General features: G+C 43.2%; 1 protein-coding gene across 1 annotated transcript; it reads right to left on the reverse strand.

The window, feature by feature from the left end:
- Positions 1 to 374: 374 nt before the first annotated feature.
- On the reverse strand, positions 375 to 10,844 carry NXPH4 (neurexophilin 4). The gene is made up of 3 exons (XM_070736791.1): positions 10,781 to 10,844; positions 9,914 to 9,969; positions 375 to 3,303 (listed from the first exon to the last, which is right to left on the reverse strand). Exons 1-3 carry the CDS (start codon positions 10,842 to 10,844, stop codon positions 2,536 to 2,538), a joined length of 888 nt encoding a protein of 295 aa, XP_070592892.1. The 3' UTR covers positions 375 to 2,535.
- Between the last annotated feature and the right edge of the window lie 493 nt (positions 10,845 to 11,337).

An 11,337-nucleotide genomic window follows, 5' to 3' on the forward strand; every position in this document is an offset into this window, starting at 1 on the left:
CAAGCATGTGTTTTCTCACCCACTCTTTTGTTCAGTAAACATGTGATATTCCATATTTGGTTTTTTTTTAAATAGGGTGGGTTTTTTTTAGTATAGCAGAAGATAATGTTGTCAAAACACAAACTTATCCTTTCTCTGATGATTTACAAATCTGGCCTTCACACAGGACCAGAATTGGTTTTTGTAATGGTTGCAAGAAGAGCAGCTGATAAGCAGTAAGAAATATAAAGAAAAGTCAACATCAAAGAATTGGAAGTAGCCGGAATATAATGTAGTCATCTAGCTGCTTGAATACCAGATAATCCAAAAAAGTCTCCTATATATTCTTTTAAATCCTCCATACCATTCTATGCTACAAAGTAACAGAGCAGAAATATAATAAATTGCTTTTAGAATAACTCTTCCAAGAAAAATAAGGCTCCTTTCAGTCGTGTGTTGAGCAAGGGAAGAAATAGAAGGGGACTAATGGTTTTATTTATTTTTATTTCTTTTGGTCTTTTTTGTCAGAGTTGCAGAGAGCAATCATTTTCTGGTAAGGCTTGCATTAGAAACTAAACCTAAATTAACGAAGCTTAGTCTGTAAATTTACAGAATATGGTATGCCCAAACAAATCATATTCTGCCTTAACCCAATGACTTGCTTTATATAACACAACCACCCAATCCTGTTGAATGTTTTCTAAGACAATAGCCTTTCCATCTTTTAAGACTAAGTGAAAACTGGTATCAGGAACATTGGTACTAATGATATAGTCAGTACTCAACCTTCATCTTGGAAATTACTAAATTGCTGACTGAAATATTGCTCCAATAATAAAAAATATTATTTGCGCCTACTGAAAATTGCTGAAGGAATGTCCTGGATTTCTATTAAACAAGAAGACAGTTGCAATTTAATAACCAAATATAACTATTTGTTGCTCTGAAAAGCTTCTTTCTTGCCTCCCTACTTATATAGCAACGCAAAAGAGCCAAAATGCTTTTGAGTCTAAGCAACCTGCAATCTCATAGGTGGTGGACAATCTACATTGAAAAGACAGGTAAGCACTCCCTGTCCCACCTGCCCTGGGCTCTGCCTGCCCTAAGGAAAACCCAACTGTTCCACAATGGAACAATTTTTCCTCCAGAAGTTGTGAGATAGGACAACCGTTTGACTAAAATGTTATAGGGTTTCCTGCCTGAGCAGGGGATTGGACTAGAAGACCTCCAAGATCCCTTCCAACTCTGCTATTCTGTTAAATTAAATCCAAAGTCAGTTCACTTAGGAAGCAAATTGGAGAGACAACCAATCCAGTGGAAGGAAAAAAAAACCTTGCTACATTTGTCCCAGTTATATCATGGGGTGCCTTTCAATCTTGAGCCTGCCAATCAACTTCTAATCTGTGATCAATGATCTTGTTCAGGGATATGCTGAATCAATCGCTGCAAATTTGCAGACCTAATTCGACCCAGACTGTATGTTTCTCCTTATCTACTCATACAAAATGATCTCATGGGTACATGTCTCTAAGGTGACAAATAGATGGGGACACAAATTTCTATACATACATGCTCTAGGTTTTGCACACATATACTTATTTTTGATTAGTTTCAATCATTGTCTTACGCATGGCTTGGATGTCATGGTTCGACTTTCTCTCTCTTTCTCCCTGTCTATCTGTCTCTCTCTCTTACACACACACACACTCAATACTGTCCTGACTTTATTAACACACTATCTTACATACTTCCTATTTTTCCTGCTCTGCTCAGGCATTCCCCATGTGCTACGATCTCACTCACATCTCAATTAATTTAATTCCACTTGATAGAGATTCCCATATTTCATAGGATGCTACCTCCACATTTCATCTCTTCCTATTGGGAATAGGAAAGCTCATACAGCTGGATTTCCCACCTAAGACAAGTGCCCTTTGATCCTGCTGACATTTGCTCTTCTACGTTATCTGACGAGACCTGAATTAGCGCGCATGGCTGATGTTCTATTCCCCCACCCTCCGTTGGGCCAATGGGAATTCCAAGGAGAACTCGGCTGGATGGAGCGTGACTTAGCCTGAGGAAGGGAGATATCTGTCACTGTTCCCTGAACCTTCACATTCCATCTGGGAGGCATGATCCTGAGGGATGGGAACATGTGGCCAGTGTAAGAACCCTACCAAAGCAGCAGGGGGTTTATGTATGCACAAAAGAGATACAGCCACAGCAAGACATGTCTTCATCTTGCAGGGAATCCCCATGAGATGCTCACAAATGGCATCAGGAAGGGGATGAATGAGTTGTGAAAACAATATTGTCCCTCTGGGTCAACTCTTCCATCTTCCTAATGGTCCTGGGAAATTCACTGGCTACCGGAAGGGGAATATCTGATGGAACAAGATCCAGTTCCTAGACCAAACCAGCTGTTTTTGTCCTATGGTAGGGAGTTCGGTTTTTTTTTTCTTCCCCGGTCACCCAAAGTTTTGACACTCCGCTGGATAAAAACCACAACTTATTTCATCCCCACATCCCCATCCCTCAAAGGCCCAAGTCCACCCATCAGCCAAAGTAGGGATTCTCATTCTGGAAGTTATAGTCCGGACAGACTTTCTGAACCAGCTTGTAATCAATGCTGAAGAAAGAGATGAAAATGCAGATGACCTTGAACGGTTTAGCACAGAGCCAGGCTGCGTGGCTCTGTGTGTGCTCAGTGAAACAGATCTTGGATGGGTCGTACAGGCAGGGCTTATTCTTGCGGGCCCGGTTGGTCTTCTCGTATTCCACGTGACAATTGAAGGTCTTGGATTCCTTCGGCTCAGCTAAGGTGGATTGCTGGGGATGGAGATGTTGGCTGGGGATCGGAGGAACCAAGACGTCAAACTCTACAACTTTAGTGGGTGGCACAATGCTCACAGAGACGTTGCCCAGGCTGGAGGAGTTGTGTCGGAAATAGACACTGAAGGTACCGTTGATGTGATCCACAATCTTGCCTGTCACAAGGAGGCTAAACTTCAAGGTCTTGATGTTGAAATAAAAGTCCCCCCATCCGAAGATCTTCTTGGTGCGGCCAGCCTTCATTGAGGGCTTCCTTTTGGCTCGCTGGTTGAAGTGCTCCATGGCTGTCTGGTTCTTGGTCCAGTCCCACGGACTCAGTGCGCCACCAAAAGGGTCCAGCTTGGTTTTGGATGGCTCATGGGAAAATATCCGGCCAGGGCTGAGTGGGTGGGGTTTGAAAGAGCTACCATATGGCCCAGCCTTCAAGACACTTGCAGGACTCATCTCAAGATAGTTCAGGGTCTTGGTTACATGGCCCTCGGCACATACAACCTATCAAAGAGTAAACAAAGGGGGTTATATTAGATCATGCATACTATGTGATACCATATGATAAACCCTGCCTGAATCATGCTAAATGCAAGTCATACAGAAACCTATGGAAGTTCTGCCTTCCATTATGGCACTTTCCAAATGCATAGAATAAAATCTCCCATCATCCATAACCTTGTGGCCAACATGTATGTGCAATGAGGGTTGCAGGGACTTCCAGGGGTGGGTTCTTATTTACCTCGCTGCCAGTTTGCTTCCTCCTGTGCTGTGTGGGTGCACGCATGCGCAGTGCTGAAAACCTAACTTATGTCCATGCGCAGAAGCAAAAAACAAGATGGCACCCACGGCAGCACCTATGGCACCATTGAGAGAGCTGGTTTGGGGGCATGGCCAGCCGGCCATTGCTCCCATTTCGGTGAGCGGGGGAAAATTCTCACAACCAGTTCTAAAGAACTGGTCCAAACCAGAAAGAACCCACCTCTGGGAGCTTCAGTCTAATACACCCAAAGGTCATCAAATTGGGGAAATCTGATTTAAAATATGTGCCATATTATATTAGTATCTCAATCAGCAATGGGTTTGGTGAACTGTTGGCAGCGGCAGTGGGAGGATCTGTCCACCTACCCAGGATGTTTCTGCACATGTGCAAAAGCATCACATATGTCAGTGCATGCATAAATCAGTAGTGACACCATTTACAATCCACTATTGATCTCAATGGGAGGTTGGAATGCTCTGATTCACTCCAGGCTGATCTTCCCAAACTAATGATCCTCAGGTGTGTTGCGATCCAACTTTGACACTTTTCAACCAGTTCAATAAATTGGGAAAGGTGTTTAAAAGACTATCAGAAAATATTGACTCTGAAGTTTGGTATCAAAGATTCCAAAATTCCACAAACACCCCCCACAACCACAAATTAAAAACTGGATCATACTTCGCAACAACAAATGTGTGCATATATTTAACCACTGCATGCTTTTGGACTATTGGAGAAGGGCTGCCAGAATCGTGGTGATAAATAAGGTCCACGAGAAGCCATTTTTAATTTGACCTTCATTAGATAAAATACCAATATACTTATGGCTGCTGAGTAATTTTCATGGCACTCATACCCACCATAGTACAGCAGTTAATAGCAATAACAATACCACATACACTTATTTACCGCTTCAGAGTGCTTTACAGCATTTTATAGTGTCAACCTATTGCCCCCAACAATCTGGGTCCTCATTTTACAGACCTCGAAAGGATGGAAGGCTGAGTCAACCTTGAGCCAATCAAACAGCTGGAAATCAGCAGAATTAGCCTGCAATACTCCATTCTAACCACTGCGCCACCATGGCTCCATAAATTCAAAATAGAATAGAATAGAATAGAACAGAATAGAATAGAATTTTATTGGCCAAGTGTGATTGGACACACAAGGAATTTGTCTTGGTGCATATGCTCTCAGCGTACATAAAAGAAAAAGATACATTTGTCAAGAATCATGTGCTACGACACTTAATGATTGTCATAGGGGTCAAATAAGCAATCAGGAAACTATGTTATGTTAAATTCACAAGAATAACGGAATATGGTCATATGTGAGCGGCCATCAAACTAGATGGACACCAACATGTAGGACATTGAGAACAATCCATTAACGGTAAACAGCTTCTGTTTCTCCTAATCATTCCTCAGAAACACACAATTCTGCCACAATTCTGGAGTCCGAGCTAAATGAACCAGCAGGTTGGCTAAGCCTAGCAGCTTAGATTTGCTGCAATCAATCCTTATAGAACATTGGCTTTTTGCATTTTAGGGGGCATCTTCTTCTGTTTTTCCAACTCCCTTTGCCTTTTTCATTTGCATTCCGCCTCAGTTTGTTTCATAGAATCTGTCATCTTCTTCTCCTCCCCCCCCACTCCATATTTTTTTTGCCAACACAACAGCTGGCTGACATCCCATGATGGATGAATTGTATTCCTTTGCCCAACAGCAGAATTATTTGATTTTCAGGCATGGCGCCACCACAACAGCAGCTTTTGCTGGCCACACACGGAGAGGCAAATGACTCCTTCCAAATAGAAAGTCTGGTGAGATGACCCATGGTGGTGGCAGTTGGGAATCTAGACTTCCAAACACAGGTTGCAAACACAGGCTCACACGTAGGGTGGGTAAAGCTGGGATTACAATACTGCTTTGTTTGTGTTTTCAGTGGAACCTTCCTCTAGCTCAGAGGTTCTTAACCTGTGGGTTACGACCCCTTTGGGGGTCAAACGACCTTTTCACAGGGGTCGCCTAAGACATTCAGAAAACACATAATTCCAATGGTCTTAGGAACTGAGATACTGTCTCCAGGTTGGTCCACCCACATGCAAATAGATTACTGCAAAAAAAAATCTGTACCATGGGAACTTCTGAACTTGCGGAGAAACCAAATTTCCGGCACTGTGCATGTATCGCCATCTTGTTTTTGACTTTTTTTGCCATTTTTTAAAATTGGCACTTGTTGTGGTTGGCTCTGGCCCAGCTCCTGCCCCAAGGAATGTGGAGGTGGGGAAACATCCACATGCCACAGGCCTGTTTTGCTCCCGATAGAATCTCCCGACGAAGGCTCCTCTGACCAAGGAAGTGTGAGTGGCAGGGAAGAGGTGAGTTTGGCAGACAGCCCAAGAGGAGATCAATCATCCTTATCATCCCTGGATTCTGAACAAGAACTTATGACAGATCCACGCATGCGTGGAGTGATGCATAGGAGAGAACAACTGAAGGATTATTACAGGAGATAAGTGAGGCCACCTGTGGTTGGGTGGGGCTGCTGTAATTAGTAGCAGGGACACTGATTAAAAGAGAGACATAGAGCAGTGAAAAGCGATGACTGAATCTGCAGGGAAATTTGCCTGGGCTCAAGGTCCAAGCAGTAAGGAAAATGGAAGGGCCAAGGCCAGCTCTGGTGCAAAACCTGCTTAAATTATCCCATAATGGCAATCAATACTGGCCACTTCTTAACTAGGAATATCTAAATCAGTGGTTCTCAACCTTTCTAATGCTGCTACCCCTTAATACAGTTCCTCATGTTGTGGTGACCCCCAACCATAAGTCTAGCGCCAATTCTCCCAATAGAGAGCTGATTGGCAGGAAGATCAGAGGGACCCCCCCCCACTGTAAACACCTGATTGGTCGGATTGTAAAAAATACATTCCAAGACATCAGAATAGAAGTTTTAGTTTCTAAGATCATGGGAATTTGTCTTAGCCGACCCCTATGAAATGGTTGTTCGACCCCCAAAGGGGTCTCGACCCCCAGGCTGAGAACCACTGATCTAAATCCACCATTTTGTTTACCATCAAGTGTGGTTCATCCCAAAGATTAGAATGACTCGCCTATCCGTATACTACAAATATACCTAGCCACCAATTCTATATACAGTATCTGCTTGGCATATAAAGCTTTTAGAAGAGTTAACTTCCTGCCCTATCCACCCCACTACTTTAAAAAATGATTCCTTAAAAGCAAACGATGGAAGTGTTCATAGTAGACATTCTCAATATGTTTTATTTAAGTAAGGCTAGATCTGCTCAGTATGTATGTATGTATGTATGTATGTATTTATGTATGTATTTGTTTTCGTATGTATGTACGTACATAGGTGGGTAGGTAGGTAGTGTTCTGCCTGACTGGGCTGAGGCAATAATTAACGGTCCAGGAAAGAAGGTCAGACACACACGTGCATTGTTAATCAGCAAACTTGTATTAAACAGAAAAGAAAAGGCTAAAGAAAACTGTCCTTATTTTCAGGAGTAAAACAAAGTTTGAGGCGAAGATTCAGCTAGATACAAAGTTCATGAAAAAGCAAACAACTACAAAAGTCACGTAGCAGAAACATTCCAGGAGTTCTCTGAATTCTCGAGGCACAAGAGCAGCAGCTAGTCCCAGAGTTTTCAACTCCCACTTGCCTGACAATGCTGAGTTGAAATCCAAAGGCACAGAGCAGAGGCTTCAAAGCAGGAACCACAAAGCCACACAAAACACACAGATAAACATCCACGGTTTGCCTCTGCCTCTGTTCCCTTTTGTAACTGTAGCCCTCATTACGGGAACCACACCCAGCCCTCATTCTGTGGACCACACCCAAACACAGGTGACACCATGATCACCGTTGATAATCCCTTAATTGAGCCCTACATTGCATTGCTCTATGGCTACACATATTAATTATCTGTTCAGCATCCGAATCCAGAGAAGAGAGGCTATCCGACAGGCTGCCTGCTAAATCCCCTGGGCTGTCTGCCAGTTCCTGTGGGCTCTCTGCCAACTCCTCTGAACCATCTGCCTCATCCTCTGGGCTGTCTGCCACATTTTCCTGGCTGTCAGCCAGGCTTTCACAATCACTTTGTGATGCATCTCTCACATATGTGGGGGCAACAGCTGGCCCAGGCCCGAACACAACAGGTAGGTAGGTAGTTTTTTCCATTTATAGGCTGCCCTTCTCCTAATAGACTAAGGGTGGCGTACAGGAGTAGAACAAAAATACAAAATTTAAAACCCCAGTATTAAATAAAACATTCCTCCATTATTCGTAGCTACTGGGTGGAGCAGAGTGTTGTTACTCAATAGTTCCAAGCCTGCTGGTAAAGCCAGGTTTTTAAAGCCTTTTGGGAGGTCAGGAGGGTGGTGGTGGTGTGAATCCTTGTGGGGAGTTGATTCCAGAGGACCGGAGCCACCACAGAGAAGGCCCTTCCCTGTGGCCTTGCCAGCCAGCATTGCTTGGCTGACAGGACCCGGAGAAGGTCAACTCTGTGGGATCTAATTGGTTGCTGGGATTAATTTTCAATTACAGTGGTACCTCATCATACGAACTTAATTGGTTCCAGGAGGAGGTTCGTAAGGTGAAAAGTTCGTAAGATGAAACAATGTTTCCCATTGGAATCAATGTAAAAGCAAATAATGCGTGCAAATCCTTCAGGAAAATCCCAAACTTTAGAAGGGAGGCGAACAGAGGGCAGGGAGGAGCAGCTAAAGGGGGCAGGTGGAAGAAGCAAGGCTAGGCTAAAGGGTGAGTGGGAAGGAAGAAAGGCAAGGGAGGTGCCCCTCCCTTTTCTTTCTTCAAAAGACACCGTTTCAGTGCCTTTGCAAGCATGCAAAATCTTTACTCCTCCAAGCTGCCCCTCCCTTTTCTTTCTTCAAAAGACACCGTTTCAGTGCCTTTGCAAGCATGCAAAATCTTTACTCCTCCAAGCTGCCCCTCCCTTTTCTTTCTTCAAAAGACACCGTTTCAGTGCCTTTGCAAGCATGCAAAATCTTTACTCATCCAAGCTACCCCTCCCTTTTCTTTCTTCAAAAAAGGGGGGAAAAAGAAACCCCTTCATCCCAGCAGCAGCTGCTTGGGTTCGTAAGGTGAAAATAGTTTGGAAGAAGAGGCAAAAAAATCTTAAGCACCGGGTTCGTATCTAGAAAAGTTCGTTAGAAGAGGCATTCGTAAGATGAGGTACCACTGTAATTTTCTGAGTATTCAAATGTGAAGTCCACTCCTTGTCATTCTTTTAGAACTTTAAAAAAATAAGTTGTGTAAAAATTATCATTTATATAGCATGTATCTCCTCCTGGATCTTCCTATTCGTCAAACATCTCGATCGGAGAGTCTCATAAAAATTTGGAGACACACAAAATTTGTAGGCATTCCAATGCACATATTAATGAGGGGGACACTAATGAGGTTGAGTTCACTTCCAGAGTGGACCGAACAACTTGACAAAGTACTTAATGTCTTCCTTCCTTTTTCTTCCACCTCAGAAATTAGAAAAACAACCCAATATTCTTAATACAGAAAGATCTATGGCCCTTGAGTCCTGGATCTACTGCTTACTCCCCACTTCTACACTAACTGAAATGATGCACACACATAACACATCGTAGCCCAAAGATGCTTTTTCAACAGGCAACTGGACTTTGTGGATTTTTCATCCAAGAACTTCCTCAGTTTTGACAGGATGGTGGGAGGTGGAAGGGTTTATACTCCTTGTAAACAGCTCCTTGCAGACAGCTTGTAGTCCGAACTGAAGAAGCTTCTTGGATGAGAAGTGAAACATTTTCAAAGAAAAACCAGAAAGTCTAGTTGCCTCTTCAAAACGCACCTTTGGAATAATCATGAAAGTATCACTGAGAATCTCCACAGACATTTAACATATACAGTGTTCCCTCAATTTTCACGGGTTCGAACTTCGCGGAAAGTCTATACCACGGTTTTTCAAAAATATTAATTAAAAAATACTTTGCGGGTTTTTTCCCTATACCACGGTTTTTCCCACCCGATGACGTCATATGTCATCGCCAAACTTTCGTCTGCCTTTAATAAATATTTTTTTAATAAACTTCAATAAATAAATATGGAGAGTAATAATCTGAATGGCTGCTAAGGGAATGGAAAATTGCAATTTAGGGGTTTAAAGTGGGGGAAGGCTTGTGATACTGTTCATTGCAAAAATAGTGTATTTACTTCCGCATCTCTACTTCGCGGAAATTCAACTTTCGCGGGCGGTCTCGGAACACATCCCCCGCGAAAAGCGAGGGAACACTGTATATTCTCTGCAGCGGTGGGCTACGAACTGGAACGCTAAATTACACTCACCGCCGCAGCTTGTAAGTTCTTGCGGGACCAGCGTGATTTTGCTGTTGCACCTGTGAAGGTAGCAAAATCGCACACGGAGCCGCAGGTAAAACCTCGCTGAAACACGGGTGCGATTTTGCTACCTCCACAGCTGCAGCAGCAAAATCGTGCTGGTCCCACAAGAACTTACAAGCCCCGGCGGCGAGCGCAATTTAGCATTCCGGCTGGTAGCCCATCACTGATTTTCTGCATATCAAGCAACTGGATTCAGGTGTGTTAAAAGCCCAGTCTTGCCCTTGTGTGTATGTTTGTGCATGTATCCATTTCATTGTTACTCCCAACTCTGGAGTTAAAGCAGAAGGATAGGACAGTATCCAAGTAGGTTTATTCAACCATCACCACATTTTCTCCTACGTGATGCAAGATGAAATTAAAATCCCATTGCTCTGCCAGACAGAAGAAAAAAGCAATGAATGAATCATTCAAGCATGGGACAAAAGGCATAATACTCCATAATGATTTGCTACTGTCTCCTTGTAATTAGCAAACCGTTTGGAAGAGATACAATGGATGTTGCTCCCACTTTAAGCTGGGGCAATCCAACCTTGGGTGAAAAGGTCTCCGAATTAGCCCATGACCCCAGGGAGATTTTATTTTAACTTACATTGCAGCCTAATGCGCTTAAAATGCCAAGCTAAAGTATCTTGGAGCTGCCAAAAGAGGAAGAGATCCTCTTTCTTCACCATTTAATCCTGTTCCAGAAACAGAGCAGGGCCGCTCTGGAGTTTCAAATCTGTATTCAATTTGCCCTTCTTGCTTTCTGGCTAGAAACAAAAAAACATACATTCTTTGAAATGCAGAAACTGCCTGCTTCCCACTCACCTCTGCCCCCGAGTGTGAGTTTTCCCTGCTTTCCACCTGTGTCCACAGCAAAAGGGCAATGCATGTTAATGACATCACTATTGCATAGTTAGAATGGAATACTGTATTGGAGGCTAATTCTGCTGACTGCCAGGAGTTCAATCCTGACCGGCTCAAGATTGACTCGGTCTTCCATTATTATTATTGTTGTTGTTGTTGTTGTTGTTATTGTTATTAATTTATTAGATTTGTATGCTGCCCCTCTCCGTAGACTCGGGGTGGCTCACAACAGTGATAAAAACAATACATGGTAACAAATCTAATAATTAAAATCTAAAATTACAGTTTTACATTACAAAGTCTAAAAAACCTCCCCCCAATAGATAAAATACATACACACAGTCATATCATGCACAAAATTACATAGGCAAGGGGGGGATGTCTCAGTTCCCCCAAGCCTGACAACAGAGGTGGGTTTTAAGGAGTTTACGAAAAGCAAGGAAGGTGGGGGCAGTCCTAATCTCTGGGAGGAGTTGATTCCAGAGGGTTGGAGCCGCCACAGAGAAGGCTCTTCCCCT

The sequence above is a fragment of the Erythrolamprus reginae genome, chromosome 2 (assembly GCF_031021105.1).
Source record: "Erythrolamprus reginae isolate rEryReg1 chromosome 2, rEryReg1.hap1, whole genome shotgun sequence".
Lineage (NCBI taxonomy): Eukaryota > Metazoa > Chordata > Lepidosauria > Squamata > Dipsadidae > Erythrolamprus > Erythrolamprus reginae.

What these genes read in the sequence shown, in the direction of transcription:
- NXPH4 (XM_070736791.1), bottom strand. Translation starts at nt 10,844, where the DNA reads ATGCATTGCCCTTTTGCTGTGGACACAGGTGGAAAGCAGGGAAAACTC. An exon ending in ACTCACACTCGGGGGCAGAG is followed by an intron (nt 9,970 to 10,780) that starts GTGAGTGGGAAG and finishes CTACCTTCACAG; the next exon opens with GTGCAACAGCAAAATCACGC. An exon ending in TACAAGCTGCGGCGGTGAGT is followed by an intron (nt 3,304 to 9,913) that starts GTAATTTAGCGT and finishes ACTCTTTGATAG; the next exon opens with GTTGTATGTGCCGAGGGCCA.